This window comes from Bombina bombina, chromosome 5, assembly GCF_027579735.1.
Source record: "Bombina bombina isolate aBomBom1 chromosome 5, aBomBom1.pri, whole genome shotgun sequence".
Taxonomy (NCBI): Eukaryota; Metazoa; Chordata; class Amphibia; order Anura; family Bombinatoridae; genus Bombina; species Bombina bombina.
Genome location: NC_069503.1, coordinates 1,099,797,264 through 1,099,820,169, shown reverse-complemented (window position 1 = coordinate 1,099,820,169; position 22,906 = coordinate 1,099,797,264). Strand labels below are relative to the sequence as shown.

The 22,906-nt window shown below is 36.3% G+C and overlaps 1 protein-coding gene across 1 annotated transcript in view; it reads left to right on the top strand.

The window, feature by feature from the left end:
• Window positions 1–22,906, top strand: part of FAM135B (family with sequence similarity 135 member B) — a 292,460-nt gene that overhangs the window by 74,944 nt on the left and 194,610 nt on the right. The window contains exons 4-6 of the mRNA XM_053715380.1: window positions 2,665–2,735; window positions 9,355–9,528; window positions 22,558–22,684. Of these exons, the coding sequence (XP_053571355.1) occupies window positions 2,665–2,735; window positions 9,355–9,528; window positions 22,558–22,684 (372 nt within the window). The remainder of the gene's footprint in view (window positions 1–2,664; window positions 2,736–9,354; window positions 9,529–22,557; window positions 22,685–22,906) is intronic.

Below are 22,906 nucleotides of genomic sequence, written 5' to 3'. Positions count from 1 at the left end.
TGTATATACATATCCATCTTTAGACATGTATATATATATATATATGCACACCATTGGTTGCCTTTTTTTTCTAACACCTGAGACCTCATATCTTTGAGCCCCTATAACTTGTGTGTGCAATATTTTTTTAATACATTTTTATTACATAGTGTTATTATCAGTGTAACTATATTTCATAATGTATTTTTAATGTGTTTTGTACAACTTTTTAGTTTAGAAAAAAAGCTAACCAATGCTCTGAAGTTGTTTTAACCATTCTAGCGTAAAGCGTTTACTTTCATCTCATAATAAGAGAGGTAAGCCCAACGAGCGCAAAACCCCCCGATAAACCCGGCCTGCGTGCAAAAGTTTTGCACTCTACTTGTAATCTGGCCCATTCTCAATAATCCACAAGCTCTCAAACCTTATAATATGTAACATTTTTTAAACTCAATTTTCATTAGAATTAAATCTATATAAAGAAATTATTTCACCCAGTTCTTAAAATTAACAAATATTGATTCAATTTGCTCATCCAATAAAGAATGCTGAATGGTTATCAAATAATGTTATTTTTTTTTGTTTTTAATTTATTCATTATTTGTGTTCTGTACATGAAATGTCGCGTTTCGATATCACGTGTCATTCAATTTACAAAAACACACATTAGAAATATCATAATCAACATCAAGTTTTTTTATTCTTATACAAATGCATGAAATTCTATGAGACATTCTCATATTAAAACAAATGTCATTCTGGTAAAGGAATAATAATGTGAAAAATAAACCTTTATGATTTACATACAACATGCAATTTTAAATAACTTTTCAATTGACTTCTAATATCTAATTTGCTTCATTCTCTTGGTATCCTTTGTTTAAAAGCATACTTAGGTAGTCTCAGGTGCAGCAATGCACTACTGGGAGCTAGCTGCTGATTGGTGCCTGCACATATGTCCCTCTTGTCACTGACTCACCCAACGTTTTCAGCTAGCTGCCAGTAGAGCATTTCTTTTCCTTCAAACAAAGGATACCAAGAACATGAAACAAATTTTATGATAAACTGGAAAGTTGTTTAAAATTGTATGCTCTATGGGTTTCATTTAAACTAATAACACAAAGGTCATGCATTTTCATAAATTACAAAACAAAAATATAGTTATTTTTTTTATTAGAAATATAGTTACAGAAATAGTTACAGAAATTTACAGAAATAATGATTACAATATATACAAATGTAAACAATGTAAATCAATTATGTAGGATGTGGGGACCAAGTGTGTTTGTCCGAAGCTGTCATGCGCAGTAGAGACAGCACGAGGACAAACACACCTGGCCTTGGATTCCCTACCTGATCTGCCGACTGCCGCAAGAAGTGGGCGTAACCGAGCGTGTGTGAGGGGCGTGATCTAACAGGAAGACCTGTGAAAAGAAAGAGAGAAAGAGAGAAAGAGAGAGAAAGAGAGAAAGAGAGAGAGGGGGGGGAGAGGGGGGAAAGAGGGGGGGAAAGAGAGAGAAAGAGAGAGAAAGAGAGAAAAAGAGAGAGAAAGAGAGAGAAAGAGAGAGAAAGAGAGAGAAAGAGAGAGAAAGAGAGGGGAAAGAGAGGAGAAAGAGGGGGGAAAGAGGGGGAAAGAGGGGGGAAAGAGGGGGGGAAAGAGGGGGGAAAGAGAGAGAAAGAGAGAGAAAGAGAGAGAAAGAGAGAGAAAGAGAGAGAAAGAGAGAGAAAGAGAGAGAAAGAGAGGGGAAAGAGAGGGGAAAGAGGGGGGAAAGAGGGGGGAAAGAGAGGGGAAAGAGAGGGGAAAGAGAGGGGAAAGAGAGAAAGAGAGAGAGGGGGGGGAAGAGGGGGGAAAGAGGGGGGAAAGAGAGAGAAAGAGAGAGAAAGAGAGAGAAAGAGAGAAAAAGAGAGAGAAAGAGAGAGAAAGAGAGAGAAAGAGAGAGAAAGAGAGAGAAAGAGAGAGGAAAGAGAGAGAAAGAGAGAGAAAGAGAGGGGAAAGAGAGGGGAAAGAGGGGGGAAAAGAGGGGGGAAAGAGAGAGAAAGAGAGAGAAAGAGAGAGAAAGAGAGGGGAAAGAGGGGGGAAAGTGGGGGGAAAGAGAGAGAAAGAGAGAGAAAGAGAGAGAAAGAGAGAGAAAGAGAGAGAAAGAGGGGGAAAGAGGGGGGAAAGAGAGAGAAAGAGAGAGAAAGAGAGAGAAAGAGAGAGAAAGAGAGAAAAAGAGAGAAAGAGAGAAAGAGAGAAAGAGAGAGAGAGAAAGAGAAAAAGAGAGAAAGAGAGAGAAAGAGAGAGAAAGAGAGAGAGAGAGAGAGAGAGCGCAAAAGAGGGGGAGAGAGAGAGTGCAAAAGAGGGGGGAGAGAGAGAGTGCAAAAGAGAGGGGGGGGGAAAGAGAGAGCGCAAAAGAGAGGGGGGAGGAGAGAGAGAGCGGCAAAAGAGAGGGGGGAGATAGAGCTCAAAAGAGAGGGGGGAGAGAGAGCGCAAAAGAGAGGGGGGAGAGAAAGAAAGCAAAAGAGAGTGGGAGGGAGAGAACGCAAGGGGTGGGACCACTGTACTGCAAAAAAATGGCCCGTGTGAACGGGCCTTTAGGACTAGTATAATATATAAATAAATAAACCTTTATGTAGATTGTTAGATTAGATTGAAACCTTTGTTCTATCTCTTTTAGCTTAATAATTATATTTTTCTTTTATTAGGTAGAAGATGCATTGAGTGAAATAGATTTTCAGCTCAAACTAGATCTTCATTTTACTGACAGTGAACAACAGTAAGTAGCATTTATTCTAATCAATGTGATTAGTCTTATTTATTTTCACATGAACAATACGTCATTCAACAATAAAGAGTTTTGACTGATAAGAGCAAAACTTTTAGTCAATGTTATTGGTTGTTAGGGCCCTGGTCCGGAAAGCTGCAATCTTTAAAGATTGCATGATTCCATGTTTATTCACATACACAAACACACTACAAACAAAAACACACACACATACACACACAAACATACAAACTCACTACATATAAACACACTACATACAAAACCACACACATACACAAACACATATACAGACACACCTACAGACACATACACAAACACATACACAACATAAACACACACAACAAACACATGCACACATACACATACACGCACACACATACACACACACACACACACATACACAAACACACACATAGACACAGATGCATACACACACATACTCACATACATAGACACACAAACACACAACACACACAAACATACACACACACATACAGATAAACACTCAACACACACAAACACATATACACATGCATACACACACATACACACAGACACAAACACACTAAAACACACTACATACAAAAACACACACACACAAACATACACACACACATACAAACTCACTGCATACAAACACATTACATACAAACACACACACACACACACACACAAACATACACATACAAACTCACTGCATACAAACACACTACATACAAAAGCACACACACATACATACACACACATACACAAACACATACACACACACACATACACATACACAGATACACAAACATACATACACATACTCACACAACACACACAAACATACACACACACATACACAAACACACACACACATACACAGATACACAAACATACACACACATACATACACATACTCACACAAACACACAACACACACAAACATACACATATACACATACACACACAACACACACACACACATACACAACACACACAAACACATTTACACACACACACAACACACACATACACATAAACACACAACACACACAACACACACAAACATACACACATATACACACACAACACACACACATACACACACACAAACACATTTACACACACACACACACACATACATACACACACAACACACACAAACATACACACACACATACACATAAACACACAACACACACAAACACATACACATATACATATACACAAACACACACATACACATAAACACACAACACACACAAACACATACACATATACATATACACAAACACACACATACACACACATATACACAAACACAAACACACAAATACACACTCAATGGATACTATTAAAGTCTAAACTTTTTTAACACAAATTAAAATTTTGTTTTACTGCAAATATGTTTGAATAGGCAAACTCCACCCACTATTTACCTTGTTTGTAGGAGGCCATCCAGGCTTTAGTCCACAGACAATTAAGCTAACCACTGTCAGAAACTTAGTATAATGTCCATTGTTTTCCAGTTGTTATCTGATAAATCCAATTAAAAGATAGATGTGTAGAAGGGTAAGCATTGAGAAGTTAGCCTGGTGCATTTCAAGTTCAAGCCCATACAGTTGACTTTTGTGTTTTTGGCATTTAATAAACTTATTATTACAATGACCTAAATAGACTAAAATGTGTTGGTTAAACTAATATCTCTCTGGGAAAAAATGCCACAACTCCAGAGCTGGAAATTGGTGAGATTCAAAAAGATAAAAAAAAAAGTGAAAACGTAATAGGCTTTAATATATTGAGAACCAAATGTGAAACAAGGTACTTAAAAAGGTATAGTAAACCCCAAAATGTTCTTTTATGATTCAGATAGAACATACAATTTTAAACAACTTTCCAATTTAATTCTATTATCAAATTTTCTTCATTCTCTTGTTATCCATTGTTGAAGGGACAGCATTGCACTACTGACAGGAAGCTAAAAAAATTAGCCAATCACAAGAGACAAATGTGTGCAGGCACCAATCAACAGCAGCTCCCACTAGTGTATGATATATGCATATTCATTTTTAGAAAGGGATACTAAGAGAATGAAGCACATTTGAAAATAGAAGTGAATTCAAAAGTGTCTTAAAATGACCTGCTCTATCTGAATCATGCAAGTTTAATTTTGACTTTCCTATCCCTTTAACATGGGTAATATCCCACATGAAGAGTGACGACTTAGGGGAAAATCCTAAGCATGCCTCGCTGATGGATCAGAACATCCTAGAATGCTCATGATCGGACACTTCACTTCTGAGAGATTTCCAAGACTAATAATACTCTATCCATCAAGACTACTTCATCATAACATAAACAAACTTGTGAATATTTAGCAATTACACACATTTACAGATTCAATTTTGCAGCTGTGTTTCCAATATGCTGCAGTTGTCTTTATTGTTTTTCCTCATTGCTAGAGGTTCCCGTTTGCTTGAGATATGATGGAAAAAAACATTTAACAAAAGAGGGCCCCATGTATCAACTGGCGTGCGGAAACGCTTCTAAACTTGAGAAGTTGAATGCATGCCTTTGCTACATACGGGCAGTGGATCTGTTTGTCCGCTGGCCCGTATCCATCATTATAAACTCCAATGACTGTGTAATGCCCGCACTTTCTCTTGTGTAGCTAATGGTGTGAGAGAAGGGTCTGTCAATCACAGAGCGAGCAAGCTTGGGGTGATTTCTCTTCACCACCTCAGAGGTAGACAAGAGTGTGAGAAGCAGCAGTCTAATGACCACTGTTTCTTACATTGCGGGATGAAGGCTAGCATGTGCGAACCTGCCCCACAAGGGCTCCAGAACAGAATATGCAGCTTTGTACATGGAGCCCCTAAGCTTCATTTATCAATCTGAAGAGGCAGCTTTAGAGGGAGCTTTTGCAGTGCAGACTTGCATAGTTAAAATGCTGAGGGATATGAAACCCAAAAATGTTCTTTTGTGATTCAGACAGCATATATCACTTTGAAAATTTTCCAATTTCCAATTCACTTCTATTATCAAATTTGCTTAAATAATCCCACTAAAAGGTAACCCATTTAACACTATTAATCATATGCATGAATTTTGTTTCTAGACAGAAATGTATCTAAACTATTTTTAAATGTATCTAGGGTATTGGCATTCACTACCTCCTTTGGTAATGAGTTCCACAATTTTATTGCTCTTACAGTGAAAAAAAATGTTTCCGTTGCAGGGCATTAAATTTCCTTTCCTCCAACCTTAAATTGTGACCTCTTGTCCCAAACAATTTTCTTGGAATAAACAGAGCTTCTGCTATCTCTGTATATGGGCCTTGAACATATTTATATAAAGTAAACATGTCATCTCTCAAGCACCTTTTTTCTAAAGAAAACAGTCCCAGTTTGGCTAGCCTATCCTCATAGCTTAAATTCTCCATTCCCCTTATTAGCTTTGTGGCCCTTCTCTGAACTTTTTCTAGTTTGGCACTCCATACTCAAGGTGAGGTCTTACCAGGGAATTATATAGTGACAGAAGTATGCTTTCCTCCCTTGAATCAATGCCTCTTTTAATACATGCTAGTATTTTATTAGCCTTTGTAGCTGCTGCCCTGCATTGTGCTGCCATCTAGTGCTCTTGCAAGTAGATAACATTCTTGCAAAACTGCTGACATATAGTGCTCCAAAAATGGGCTGCCTCCTGAGCTTACGTCACTGCTTTTCAACAAAAGATACCAAAAGAATAAAGAAAATTTGATAATAGAAGTAAATTAAAAAGTTATTCAAAATTTCATGCTTCATCTGAATCATGAAATAAAAAATGTAGGTTCCATATCCCTTTAAGGTCTCTGCACTAGTTGTTGTGCCATCCAGAAAAAAATGAGAACTAAGAATGTGTCCCATAGGTTATGTAGCTCCACAGTAGGGTAGCTAACCCTCCCTGATTTCAAGGGCTCTCCCTTATTTGCCCAAACGTTTTCACAGTCTCCCAGGCTCTCTTATTTATCTGCTCTTACAAGATTTTTCTTATTTTTTACAACATATAAAATGTTAATTTCAAACATGTAATATTGTACTCTTGTACTCTTATATGGTTAATAATTTCAATGTATCTGACAGTTATATATATATGTGTGTGTGTGTGTGTGAAATGAGAAATAGAATTAATGGATCTGCAGAGAGTTGTTGAATATATTAAGCTAGACTGTGTGAAAGAAGATTTGTATGAATAATTTTGTTGTAAAGCATGCAGTTCTGTAGCATTTTAAAGAGCTTGTTGGAAATTGGTGCCTGATCTGAGATGTGCTTTGTGGCTTGTAACTCAGTAATGGTTTTGCTAGGGACATTCTGATCTGAGGTTTTATAGGTTTTATCATTTAGCAACATAGCTTCTTAAAGTATCTGATTACTCTAAATTATCTCCTTAAATCAAAACAGTGCTCTTGACTTTTTAAATTAGCTTACTTGCCATCTAGCTTTATTTTTAAAGGGATATGAAACAGTGCTCTTTTAGTAATATCTATCTATCTAGCCATCTATATCTCCCCCCCTGTCTCTCTCTCTCTCCCTCTCTCCCTCTCTCCCTCTCTCTCTCTCTCCCTCTCCTCTCTCTCTCTCTCTCTCTCCTCTCTCTCTCTCTCTCTCTCTCTCTCTCTCTCTCTCTCTCTCTCTCTCTCTCTCTCTCTCTATATATATATATATATATATATGTATATATATATATATATTTATATATAGATAGATAGATATACAGTTCATGTGTATACAGAGTTTCCTCCCCAGGACATTTGTAGCGGGTGCACCACCTGGCTTATTTTACTGACCAACCAGCTAAAATTGTAGCCAATATTAAGTTAAAATGCACTAATATTAAAAATCTTAAATTTATATTGCACACATTTTCAGTAAATACATTTATGTTAATTTACGCAATTAATTTGTGATTTGGATAGTAGAAAATAATATTACACTTTTGCCACCCAGCAACTTTAGAATGCCACCTTGCTACTTTATAATGCCACCTGGCAGGAAAAAAATTCTGTGGAGAGCACACACACACACACACACACATATATATATATTTAAAAGCATTCATATTCCAATACTTAGTAACATAGCTTTCCGGATGTACACACGATTCCCTGAACCTGTGCGGTAAGAATGTATATTATAATGTATCCTTAGTATTCTTTTATCCTGCTATGTTTCCTGAATATAACTGTGCATAATATGTTATTATTAAAAGGGAAAATCCGTTATGTAAAGGCACTGTGTATCATGTGTCACTATAAACCAAGTACTGTAATAGCAGGTATATCAAATCAAATGCCTGTCTATTGTACACTATAACAGAATAATAAAGGAAAGACATCACATAAATATGTACGGTATAATGAATGCAGCAGCATGTCTCTTTTGCCTACACTGTATAATATATTGTATCACATATAGAGACTCACCAGACTTTCCACACCTGACTTCTGGGGATTATTGTAGTCCACAGCTCCGGCCCCACTCTGCGGGTAGCGCTCCTCTTACAGTGTTGAACGCTGACACCAAAGCGTGACTGGTCACAAGGGCTCCACCTCCATGCGGTAACCAAAACGTGGTTCCATCTCCAATGGCTCGATACCTACGCCAAATTCAAATATATATATTAAAAAAGATGCTGTAGAGACCATCTCTGACAAAGTGCCGTGTTTGGGCAGGAAATATGTTGAATGGTCTTTGCTGTAGTATGAGAAGTGGTGTCTTACTTTTGATTTTAATGGAGTAATAAAGCATTTTTGTTTTAACTTTATGGGCGTCTGTGTGTGGATGGTCTCTCCAGCATCTTTTGAGATATATATATATATATATATATAAATGTGTATTTGTGTGTTAAATCAAAGTAAACATAAAAAGAAACAGATTGTATTGAAAAGCAGCAAACAGCTTACTTACTTGTTTGCTTGCATAATTCTTAGCTAGGTAAGTGAGAAGACATGCTGATAACTTAATTTGCTTGTGGCCTCTTCTGAGCATAGGCAGGAAACATACTTTCACTGAATAGCAAACCATCATGTTACTCTAGAAGATTTATGACATCATACTAGTTATGCCTTTCTGTAAAGATTCCAGCCCCATTATAGGGAAAGGTAAAATCATTTTAAAATGATGAATAGTATAACCCACTGATGAGTGTTTTTGTTTTTTTTCAACAATGAATCCTTTTAATTATAGCCGACGTAACTATTAAACATGTGCATTTGTTTCTGGATGAATGTACATTTGTACCGAAAATCTAATTTTTGTTTTGTAAAATTTCTTCACAGCACATGTCTTAGAACTATTACCAAAGTCAAGTGTCCAGAGTAATTATAAAAATAAAGTAATAAGGTTATGTAATATTTATTTATTTTTTTGGTAAGCATTTGAATAACACTTGTTTGTGTGATTCAAGTAGTTTTTGCTAATGGAAAAAATAATAATTAAATTTAGCACAGATTGTTTACACATAGAAATTCTGATTGGTTGAGTTGTTTGTGCAATATACTTTTAAATGCAAACCATGATAAGGATTTATTTAAAACATATCTGTAGCACTATAATTGTTTGTTTTTAAATGTAATATTTTTTTCCAGACTAAAGGACATTTCCTCAGTGCCCTTGATAAGCAGTCGTACTTTAGGTCTTCACTTTCATCCGCGAAGAGGTTTGCACCACCATGTTCCTGTCATGTTTGACTATTTCCACTTGTCGGTGATATGCGTAACAGTACATGCGTCCCTGATAGCATTACATCAGCCGCTCATGAGGTAAACTCTGCAAACACAACATCTGTCTAATCTCTGCTTGTTTACAAAACAAAAATCACAAATCAAAATAGCAGAGATGTCAGTCAAAAATTAAATTGTAGTTCAATGACTTTCCTGAAGAAATTACAGAATTATATCTATTATCTTGTCAATATAATAATTTACAAAATGTTGTCAAGTTGCAACAAAGTAAAAAAAATAATAATTAAATTTTCATTTTAAATATATCTAAAGTAGCATATGCTGTAACAAAAAAATAAAAATAAAGTTTAGATGAGGATATAGAAATATGGAAAAAGATTAAACTGTTAATAAACAATGTATTGATAAAGTTTGTACAAAAGAAGATTTTACAGTTGAGAGGTAAATGGAACATTTTTATAAATATATTAGTAAAAGGAGAAACACTAAGGAAGAGATTTAACCCCAAACGTGTTTATAGTAGATTTGTGGAAGATAAAGATATAGAATAGTGTTTAAATTATTAATTCTATTCTTTCTTTATTATAGAGATTTGAGATAGGAAAACTCAATTAGGAGATGCTTCTATAAATGCCATTGTGGTTGATGATTACATTTTATAGAAGATGATGATTTATTGGCTTTGTCAAAAATAGCATTTAATATCTGTGGGTAAAATTTCTAAAGGGTCTTTATTTGTGCAGCTGCAGACTTAGTGGATCTGTTTAAAGGGACAATGATTTCTTTTGTATTGTTTCTGCTTAATAATTTCCAATTAAATATTAGCTGAAGTTTATTAGCTGGCTTAAAATGACTCATTTATGTTTATTTTTGAATTTATAATAGCTGGTTTTACTCATTGCATCTAGGGTTGCCACCCGTCCCTTAAAATACAGAACACTTAAGTTTCACATGCTGCAGGGTGTGCAGGGAGGAATATGAATAGTGCTGTTCAGAAACACAATACATGTTCCTCCCTGCACACCCTGCAGCATGTGTAACTCATAACCACCCATTGTTCTTGAGAACAAGCCCATTCAAACTGATTAATCCTGCAAAAGAGCAGACCTTATCTTATCCCTCTCTAAACACAAAGGCCAATATTTAAGTATTGAGATTCCCATTATTGGTGGTGGCTTCAATGTGCAAAATCATATTTATTTCAGTTGAATAAAAAAAATGAACAATAATTTTGTAATGCAATAAATAATCTGCAACAGTATATCAAGTAATTGGGAAAAGAAGAGGGACAATACAATACAATGTCCCTTTAATCTATAACTATTGACAAGAGTTGTTAAGAATTATTGGGGAAATTATATTATTGGTGAATCTTTTAAAATAAATAATTGTGTCTTATTTAAGGTCAAACCATTTGCAGGAACAAAGACAGACTAATGTTTCAGCAAAAAGATCTAGTCTGACTCATGTAGAGTATTTATTTGATTAAGTGATTAAAGTGACAGACCAGGGTAGATCAGTAGCTAAACATTATATAGATTTTAGTGAATAGTTTATTTTAATGTTTCACACAACAAACAAATTGTCTTGGACTAGAGAGAAGATTAAAATGGACATGAAAGTTAAAATTAAACTCCCATGATTCAGATAGAAAATGTCATTTTGAACAACTATCCAATTTATTTACAGTACAAATTTGTTTAAATATCTTGGTATCCTTTGTTCTCTTTTTTCCTTTTTTTATGGCAAGTAAAAGAGTCAAAGGTACAATTATATATAAATAGATGCATTAACACTTGGGAATAGATACTCAAAGAAAAATGGGTAATATAATTCTGTTAATTATCATTCTTAATTACATACAGCAGTACAGAGCTATAATAGCAAATGCATAAAGATGAATAACACCTTAGCACAGAACATAAGAAAAGTATAAAAAACAAAAAGGAAGCATTTCTGCTAATATATAAAAATAAAAAAGACACAGGTTCATATTAAGATAATAAGCACTATCTATCTAATAAATAAGAGAGGAGATCATCCTGATAAACACACTAATTTGCAATGGTACCTATGCTTTTTCTGGTTTTTATTTTTAAATGTATCCTTTGATAGGAGCACCCATGCACTACTGGGAGCTAGCTGAACACATCTGGTGAGCCAATGACAAGAGGCATATACTGTATGTGCAACTACCAATTATCAGCTAGCTCCCAGTAGTGCACAGCTATTCCCATGCTTCTAAGGTTGATACATACTGGGATATTAAAAAGTGGTGCAAAACACATCAACAATACATTTAATAGTACAGTTACATTTATTATAACACTATCTTTTTTTTTTTTTAAATATAGCATAAAAAAGTTATAAGGGCTCAAAGATATGAGGTCTCAGGTGTTAGAAAAAAGGCCTGCAAAGTGCTTTAACGTAGCGATAGATACATATATATATATATATATATATATATATATATATATATATATATATATATATAAATATCCATATGTATATGTGTGTGTACATATGCATTTAGGTATTTTTATATATATATATATATATATATATATATATATGTATGTATATACAGACATCTATACATATATAACACATAAATACATATGCATGCAAATATAGACATATATAAATTTCTTTCATGTAATTGGCAAGAGTCCATGAGCTAGTGACGTATGGGATACAATCCTACCAGGAGGGGCAAAGTTTCCCAAACCTCAAAATGCCTATAAATACACACCTCACCACACCAACAATTCAGTTTTACAACCTTTGGTTGGTGAAGTAAGTTTGTGCTAAGATTTCTACGTTGATATGCGCTTCTCAGCATTGTTGAAGCCCGATTCCTCTCAGAGTACAGCGAATGTCAGAGGGACGTGAAGGGAGTATCACTTATTGAATACGATGATTTCATAGGTTCTCTGTTATCGGTCGTAGAGATTCATCTCCTACCTCCCTTTTCAGATCGACGATATACTCTCAATTTACCATTACCTCTACTGATAACTGTTTTAGTACTGGTTTTGCTATCTGCTATATGTGGATGGGTGTCTTTTGGCAAGTATGTTTTTTATTACTTAAGACACCTCAGCTATGGTTTGGCACTTTATGCATTTATATAAAGTTCTAAATATATGTATTGTACTTCTATTTGCCATGAGTCAGGTTCATGAATTTCCTTCTGCAGACTGTCAGTTTCATATTTGGGAAATATAAACATTTTTTTAAAGAAATTTTTTTTCTTACCTGGGGTTTAGTCTTTTTTTTAATTGACTACTTCTTGCAAATTGCGGGCGGTATTAGGCCCACGGGTGCGTCAAATTCTAAACTTTATTGCGTCATTCTTGGCGCGGAAATATTTTTGATGCGAAAAAATACGTCTATGACGCAACTTCGTCATTTCGTCAACTTCGACCTTTCACACGGTTGCATCATTAATGACGCGAGTGTGTCATTTCCAGTTATAATTGGCACCAAAAAAGTTTTCAGTTACGTTGTGCGTCATACTTGGTGCCAAACTTTTTCATTATTTTAATACCCCATTGATGTTTGCCTCTTGCCTTTTTCTCTATCAGAGGGCTATGCTATTTGCATTTTTTCCCATTCCTGAAACTGTCATATAAGGAAATAGATAATTTTGCTTTATATGTTGTTTTTTCTCTTACATTTTGCAAGATGTCTCAATCTGATCCTGCCTCAGAAGTTTCCGCTGGAACATTGCTGCGTGACATCGGTTCTACCAAAGCTAAGTGCATTTGTTGTAAAGTTGTAGAAATTATTTCACCGAATGTCATTTGTAATAGTTGTCATGGTAAACTTTTACATGCAGATAGTGTTTCTATCAGTAATAGTACATTGCCAGTTGCAGTTCCTTCAACTTCTAATGTGCATGATATACCTGTAAATTTTAAAGAATTTGTTTCTGATTCTATCCTGAAGGCTTTGTCTGCATTTCCACCTTCAAATAAACGTAAACGGTCTTTTAAAACTTCTCATTTAGTTGATGAAATTTCAAATGACCAACAATACAATAATTTATCCTCTTCTGATGAGGATCTATCTGATACAGAAGATCCTTCCTCAGACATTGACACTGACAAATCTACTTATTTATTTAAAATAGAGTATATGCATTCTTTATTAAAAGAAGTGTTAATTACTTTGGATATTGAGGTAACCAGTCCTCTTGACATTGAGTCTAATAAATGTTTAAATGCTGTTTTTAAACCTCCTGTGGTTTCTCCAGGGTTTTTCCTATTTCTGAGGCTATTTCTGATATGATTTCTAAGGAATGGAATAAGCCAGGTACTTCTTTTATTCCTTCTTCAAGGTTTAAAAAATTGTATCCTTTACCAGCAAAATCTATAGAGTTTTTGGAAAAAAAGTTGATGGGGCTATTTCTATTCTTGCTAAACGTACCACTATTCCTATGGAAGATTGTACTTCCTTTAAGGATCCTTTAGATAGGAAGCTTGAATCTTATCTAAGGTAGGCATATTTATATTCAGGTCATCTTCTCAGACCTGCAATTTCTTTGGCTGATGTTGCGGCTGCATCAACTTTCTGGTTGGAGAATTTAGCGCAACAGGAATTGGATTCTGACTTATCTAGCATTATTCGCTTACTGCAATATGCTAATCATTTTATTTGTGATGCCATTTTTTATCAAAATTGATGTTAGATCCATGTCTTTAGCTATATTAGCTAGAAAAGCTTTGTGGCTTAAATCTTGGAATGCTGATATGACATCTAAATCTAGATTACTATCTCTTTCTTTCCAACGTAATAATTTATTTGGTTCTCAGTTGGATTCTATTATTTCAACTGTCACTGGGGGAAAGGGAGTTTTTCTGCCTCAGGATAAAAAACCTAAGGGTAAATCTAAGGCTTCTAACCGTTTTCGTTCCTTTCGTCAGAATAAGGAACAAAAACTCAATCCTCCTCCCAAGGAATCTGCTTCCAATTGGAAGCCTTCCTCAAATTGGAATAAATCCAAGCCATTTAGGAAACCAAAGTCAGCCCCTAAGTCCACATGAAGGTGCGGCCCTCATTCCAGCTCAGCTGGTAGGGGGCAGATTAAGGTTTTTCAAGGATATTTGGATAAAATTTGTCCAAAATCAATGGATTTAGAGCATTATCTCAAGGGTATCGAATAGCATTCAGAGTAAGACCTCCTGTGAGAAGATTTTTTCTCTCATGTATCCCAGCAAATCCAGTAAAAGCTCAGGCTTTCCTGAAGTGTGTTTCAGACCTGGAGTCTTCAGGGGTAATCATGACAGTTCCTTTTCAGGAACAAGGTTTGGGGTTTTATTCAAATCTATTCATTTTTCCAAAGAAGTAAAATTAATTCAGACCAGTTCTGGATCTGAAAATTTTGAATCGTTATGTAAGAGTACCAACTTTCAAGATGGTGACTATAAGGACTATTCTGTCTTTTGTTCAGCAAGGACATTATATGTCCACAATAGACTTGCAGGATGCATACCTTCATATTCAGATTCATCCAGAATATTATCAGTTTCTGAGATTCTCTTTTCTAAACAAGCATTACCAATTTGTAGCTCTTCCATTTGGCCTAGCAACAGCTCCAAGAATCTTTTCAAAGGTTCTGGGTGCCCTACTCTCTGTAATCAGAGAACAGGGTATTGCGGTGTTTCCTTATTTGTACGATATCTTGGTACTAGCTCAGTCTTTTTGTACTGCAGAATCTCACACAAATCAACTAGTGTTGTTTCTTCGGAAAGATGGTTAGAGGATCAATTTACCAAAAAGTTTCTTGATTCCTCAGACAAGGGTCACCTTTTTAGGCTTCCAGATAGATTCAGTGTCCATGACTCTGTCTCTAACAAACAAGAGACGTTTAAAATTGGTTGCAGCCTGCCGGCACCTTCAGTCTCAGTCATTCCCTTCAGTGGCTATGTGCATGGAAGTTTTAGGTCTCATGACTGCAGCATCGGACGCGATCCCCTTTGCTCGTTTTCACATGAGACCTCTTCAGCTTTGTATGCTGAATCAATGGTGCAGGGATTATACAAATATATCACAATTAATATCCTTAAATCCCAATGTACGACACTCTCTGGCATGGTGGATAGATCACCATCATTTAGTTCAAGGGGCTTCTTTTGTTCGGCCAACCTGGACTGTGATCACAACAGATGTGAGTCTTTCAGGTTGGGGAGCTGTTTGGGGATCTCTGACAGCACAAGGGGTTTGAAAATCTCAAGAGGCGAGATTACCAATAAATATTTTAGAACTCTGTGCAATTCTCAGAGCTCTTCAGTTTTGGCCTCTGTTAAAGAGAGAATCGTTCATTTGTTTTCAGACAGACAATATCACAAAAGTGGCATATGTCAATAATCAGGGTGGGACTCACAGTCCCCAAGCTATGAAAGAAGTATCTTGTATACTTGTTTGGGTGGAATCCAGCTCCTGTCTAATCTCTGCGGTGCATATCCCAGGTGTAGACAATTGGGAGGCGGATTATCTCAGCCGCAAGACTTTACATCCAGGGTAGTGGTCTCTCCATCCAGATGTGTTTTCTCAGATTGTTCAGATGTGGGGTCTCATTTAAACAAGAAACTTCCCAGATACCTGTCCAGGTCCAGGGATGTTCAGGCGGAAGCAGTGGATGCGCTCACAATTCCTTGGTGTTATCATCCTGCTTACATTTTCCCACCTCTAGTTCTCCTTCCAAGAGTGATCTCCAAAATCATCATATAACAATCATTTGTGTTGCTGGTGGCTCCAGCATGGCCACACAGGTTTTGGTATGCGGATCTGGTTCGGATGTCCAGTTGCCCGTCTTGGCCACTTCCCTTATGGCCAGACCTACTATCTCAAGGTCCGTTTTTCCATCAGGATCTCAAATCATTAAATTTGAAGGTATGGAAATTGAACGCTTAGTACTAAGTCATAGAGGTTTCTCGGACTCAGTGATTAATACTATGTTACAAGCTCGTAAATCTGTCTCTAGAAAGATTTATTATAGAGTTTGGAAGACTTACATTTCATAGTGTTCTTCTACTAAATTCTCCTGGCATTCTTACAGTTTCTTCAGGATGGTTTGGATAAGGGTTTGTCTGCAAGTTCCTTGAAAGGACAAATCTCCACTCTTTCTGTTTTATTTCACAGAAAGATTGCTATACTTCCTGATATACACTGTTTTGTACAGGCTTTAGTTCGTATTAAGCCTGTTATTAAATCAATTTCTCCTCCTTGGAGTCTTAATTTAGTTCCGAAGGCTTTACAGGCTCCTCCATTTGAACCTATGCATTCTTTGGACATTAAATTACTTTCTTGGAAAGTATTGTTCCTTTTGGCCATCTCTTCTGCTAGAAGAGTTTCTGAGTTATCTGTTCTTTCTTGTGAGTCTCCTTTTCTGATTTTTCATCAGGATAAAGCAGTTTTGTGGACTTCTTTTCAAATTTTACCTAAGGTTGTGAATTCTAACAACATTAATAGAGAAATTGTTGTCCCTTCCTTGTGTCCTAATCCTAAGAATTCTTTGGAAAGATCCTTACATTCTTTGGATGTGGTAAGAGCATTGAAATATCATGTGGAAGCTACTAAAGATTTCAGGAAGACTTCCAGTCTATTTGTTTTATTTTCTGGTCCTAGGAAAGGTCAGAAAGCTTCTGCTATTTCCTTGGCTTCTTGGTTGAAACTTTTTGATTCATCAAGCTTATTTGGAGTCGGGTCAGGCCCCGCCTCAGAGGATTACAGCTCATTCTACTAGATCAGTCACCACTTCATGGGCTTTTAAGAATGAAGCTTCAGCTGATCAGATTTGCAAAGCGGCAACTTGGTCCTCTTTGCATACATTTTCTAAATTCTACCTTTTTGATGTATTTGCTACCTCGGAAGCAGTTTTTGGTAGAAAAGTTCTTCAGGCAGCTGTTTCAGTTTGATTCTTCTGCTTCTGATTTAATTTTTTTCCTTTCATTTTTGAGAATAAACTTATATTTTGGGTTGTGGATTATTTTTTTTCAGTGGAAAATGGCTGTTTTTATTTTTATCCCTCCCTCTCTAGTGACTCTTGTGTGGAGTTCCACATCTTGGGTATTGCTATCCTATACGTCAATAGCTCATGGACTCTTGCCAATTACATGAAAGAAAACATAATTTATGTAAGAACTTACCTGATAAATTCATTTCTTTCATATTGGCAAGAGTCCATGAGGCCCACCCTTTTTATGGTGGTTATGATTTTTTGTATAAAGCACAATTATTTCCAAATTTCCTTTGTTGATGCTTTCTACTCCTTTCTTTATCACCCCACTGCTTGGCTATTCGTTAAACTGAATTGTGGGTGTGGTGAGGGGTGTATTTATAGGCATTTTGAAGTTTGGGAAACTTTGCCCCTCCTGGTAGGATTGTATATCCCATACGTCACTAGCTCAAGGACTCTTGCCAATATGAAAGAAATTAATTTATCAGGTAAGTTTTTACATAAATTATGTTATATATATATATATATATATATATATATATATATATATATATATATATATATATATATGTGCATTGGAGCACTTTGCAGTCAAGTATCTGAAAACATGTAAAATCATATTTATGTACCTGACGTGCGCAAAAAGCCAAAGTCGAGTGCAGTTAGCATGCGAGCGTGAGCAATAAATAGTAATCTAGCCCTGAGTCATCTTAATCTTATTTCCTTTGCCCACTTAAATGGAAATAAAGCAATCTTCCTTTTTCTGTATTTAATTCATACACAAAGCTGAAGCACAAAATTGAAGTAGCACACCTAGGCACAGTGCTTCTGTGAGGGATATGTGGTTGAGCCAATCAGCAGTGAAATATTTAAGTATCCACCAATCTGCAGATGCAACCTGCTTACAAACATACTGCAGGTCAAACTATGAATAAAAAATGACTTTGCTTAAACATAAAGGGCCAGATTACAAACTAATAGCTAGAACAGCGAGTTTTGCGTTATGAGGGGTGCGGTGCTAACTTGCACGTTATTGTCACTGCTCACTTACCTACAGCGCTGGTATTACAGGTTTTCAGAAACCCTGCGTTATTAGGCAATAAGTGAGCATAGAGCAAAATTGAGCTACATACCGCACTTCAATACCAGTGCTGCTTAAGTCAGCGGTGAGCTGGTTTTACGTGCTCGTGCACGATTTCCCCATAGACATCAATGGGGAGAGCCGGCTTAAAAAAAGCCTAACAGCTGTAGTAAAGGAGCGTAAAGCTCCATAACGCAGCCCCATTGATTCCTATGGGGAAACAAATTTTATGTTTACACCTAACACTCTAACATAAAGCCCGAGTCTAAACACCCCTAATCTTACACTTATTAACCATTAATCTGCCGATCCCGACATTGCCAAAACCTACATTATACTTATTAACCCCTAATCTGCCACCCCCGACATCGCCGCCACCTACACTATACTTATTAACCCCTAATCTGCTGCCCCCAACATTGCCGACACCTACATTATACTTATTAACCCCTAATCTCCTGCACCCAATGTCGCTGCAACCTACCTACACTTATTAACCCCTAATCTGCCACTCCGGACATCACCACCACTATAATAAACATATTAACCCCTAAACCGCCGCACTCCTGCATCGCAAACACTAGTTAAATATTATTAACCCCTAATCTGCTGCCCCTAACATTGCCGCCACCTACCTACATTTATTAACCCCTAATCGGCCGCCCCCAACGTTGCCGCCACTATACTAAAGTTATAAACCCCTAAACCTAAGTCTAACCCTAACCCTAACAACCTCTAACTTAAATATAATTAAAAGAAATCTAAATAAAACCTACTATTAATAACTAAATAATTCATATTTAAAACTAAATACTTACCTGTAAAATAAACCCTAAGCTAGCTACAATATAACTAATAGTTACATTGTATCTAGCTTAGGGTTTATTTTTATTTCCCAGCTAAGTTTGTATTTATTTTAACTAGGTAGAATAGTTACTAAATACAGTAGTTATTAACTATTTACTAACTACCTAGTTAAAATAAATACATATTTACCTGTAAAATAAAACCTAACCTGAGTTACACTAACACCTAACATTACACTGCAGTTAAATAAATTAAATCAATTAAATACAATTACCTAAATTACAAAAAAAAAAACCCCACTAAATTACACAAAATAAAAAAAAGAAATTATCAGATATTTAAACTAATTACACCTAATCTAATAGCCCTCTCAAAATAAAAAAAGCCCCCCCAAAATAAAAAAAAAACCCTAGCCTACAATAAACTACCAATAGCCCTTAAATGGGCCTTTAGCGGGGTACTGCCCCAAAGAAATCAGCTCTTTTACCTGTACAAAAAATACAAACACCCCCCAAGAGTAAAACCCAACACCCACACAACCAAACACCCCAAATAAAAACCTAAATAAAAAACCTAAGCTCCCCATTGCCCTGAAAAGGGCATTTGGATAAGCATTACCCTTAAAAGGGCATTTAGCTCTTTTTCAATTGCCCAAAGCCTAATCTAAAACTAAAACCCACCCAATAAACCCTTAAAAAAACCTAACACTAACCCCTGAAGATCCACTTACAGTTTTGAAGAGCCGACATCCATCCTCAATAAAGCCGGAGAAGTCCTCAGCGAAGCGGCAAGAAGTCCTCAACGAAGCCGAGAGAAGTCTTCATCCAAGCCGGCAGAAGTGGTCCTCCAGACGGGCAGAAGTCTTTATCCAGACGGCATCTTCTATCTTCATCTAGACGGCATCTTCTATCTTCATCCATCCAGCACGGAGCGGGTCCATCTTCAAGACATCCGGCACGGAGCTTCCTCTTCTTCCGAAGACTAAGACAAATGAAGGTTCCGTTAAATGACGTCATCCAAGATGGCTTCCCTTGAATTCCAATTGGCCGATAGAATTCTATCAGCCAATCGGAATTAAAGGTGAAAAATCAGCCAATAGAATGCAAGCTCAATACTATTGGCTGATTGCATCAGCCCATAGGATTTTTTCACCTATAATTCAGATTGGCTGATATAATTCTATAAGCCAATCGGATTTGAGGGACGCCATCTTGGATGATGTCATTTAAAGGAACCTTCATTCGTCTTTAGTCGTCGGAAGAAGAGGATGCTCCACGCTGGATGTCTTGAAGATGGACCCGCTCCGCGCCAGATGGATGAAGATAGAAGATGCTGTCTGGATGAAGACTTCTTCCTGTCTGGAGGATCACTTCTGCCGGCTTGGATGAAGACTTTTCCCGGCTTTGTTGAGGACTTCTTGTCGCTTCGCTGAGGACTTCTCCCAGCTTCGTTGAGGATGGATGTTGGCTGTAAGTGGATCTTCAGGGTTAGTGTTAGTTTTTTTAAGGGTTTATTGGGTGGGTTTTAGCTTTAGATTAGGCTTTGGGCAATTGAAAAAGAGCTAAATGCCCTTTTAAGGGCAATGCCCATCCAAATGCCCTTTTCAGGTTTTTTTAGTTATGTTTTTATTTGGGGGGTTTGGTTGTGTGGGTGGTGGGTTTTACTGTTGGGGGGGTGTTTGTATTTTTTGTACAGGTAAAAGAGCTGATTTCTTTGGGGCAATGCCCCGCAATAGGGCCTTTTAAGGGCTATTGGTAGTTTATTGTAGGCTAAGGTTTTTTTTTTTTATTTTGGGGGGCTTTTTATTTTAATTGGGCTATTAGATTAGATGTAATTAGTTTAAATATTTGATAATTTCTTTTTTTATTTTGTGTAATTTAGTGTGTGTTTTTTTTTTGTAATTTAGGTAATTTTATTTAATTAATTTAATTTATTTAATTGTAGTGTAATGTTAGGTGTTAGCGTAACTCAGGTTAGGTTTTATTTTACAGGTAAATTTGTATTTATTTTAACAAGGTAGTTAGTAAATAGTTAATAACTATTTAGTAACTATTCTACCTAGTTAACATAAATACAAACTTGTAATGTAGGTTGCGGCGATATTAGGGGTGGCAGATTAGGGGTTAATAATATTTAACTAGTGTTTGTGATGCGGGAGTGCGGCGGTTTAGGGGTTAATATGTTTATTATAGTGGCGGTGATGTCCGGAGCGGCAGATTAGGGGTTAATAATTTTATTCTAGTGTTTGCGAAGTGGGAGGGCCTCGGTTTTGGGGTTAATAGGTAGTTTATGGGTGTTAGTGTACTTTTTAGCACTTTAGTTATGAGTTTTATGCTACAGCTTTGTAGCGTAAAACTAATAACTACTGACTTTAGAATGCTTTACAAATCTTGCGGGATAGGCTGTACATCTCACTTTTTGGCCTCCCAGAAAAATTTGGCACTATGGAAGTCCCATTGAAAAAAGACTTTACGCAAATTGCGTAAGTTAATTTGCGTTAAGGCCAAAAAAGTTTGCGGCACAGCTGTACCTACAAGACTCATAATAGCAGCGGTAGTGAAAAAGCAGCGTTATAACCCATAACACTGCTTTTTTACTCATAACGCAAACCTCGTAATCTAGCCTTAAGTGTTATTTAACACTCACGCTTGAGCACCAATACCGCTGAAAGAAAACTTGTAACGCACGGGGTATACTGCACGTATTACAAGTTGAAAGTAAAAAGCTCACGAGCGAAAACCGATGCATGCTAATTGTAGGACTTCAGATATCGCGACTGTGTTAACTTCTTCTCCCCATAGACTTCAATGGAAAGCGCAACTTAAAAAAACAAAAACTAACAACTATTGCTTGCACGCTTATCCGACACTGCAATTAAATGTACAGTGCTAATCCAAAGTGACTGTTTAATATACATTCCAATGTTCTTCACTTAGGATAAAATATTCTTTTCGTTTATAAATATTTATTTTAAACTTGCTTTATGCAAAATTCAGCTATTTAAATTAGAATAATAAATGAAATATGAGAGGAAAGTAGCAGTGCGAGGCTGCAACTAAGTGAAATTAAAGTGATGCAAAACCCTGCCAAGTCACAGTTTACATTTGTAATTGGTCTATTTATTTTTTTTTAAACAGAACAATAAACAGCTCAGCAGTACCTACCTATATTGTCAGAATATGCAGAATACATAGCTAAAAACAATTACAAATGTAGGCTTTATTTTTTTGTAACTGTTTTGTATATCATTTTGCAGCTTCGCTCGTCCTATTAAAGGATCCTGGTTAGGAAAAAGTAGTCATGAAATGGTGTCTGAACAGTCAAGCATGTCATTGGAAAATCTGGTGTTTGGTGCTGCGTACTGTAAACCACCTTCCTCTGAGGTAAGGGAATTCTCATTGTTCTGCATGAGTATAAACCCTAAAAAATGTAAAGGGACAGCAAAATCAAAATTAAACTTGCATGATTCATATAGAACTTTGCTTTCCAATCTACTGTCATTATCTAATTTGCTTTGTTCTCTTGCAGCAATTAATGGTATCTGGTTGGTTATTGGTGGTTGCACATATATGCCTCTTGTCATTGGCGCATTTAATGTGTTCAGA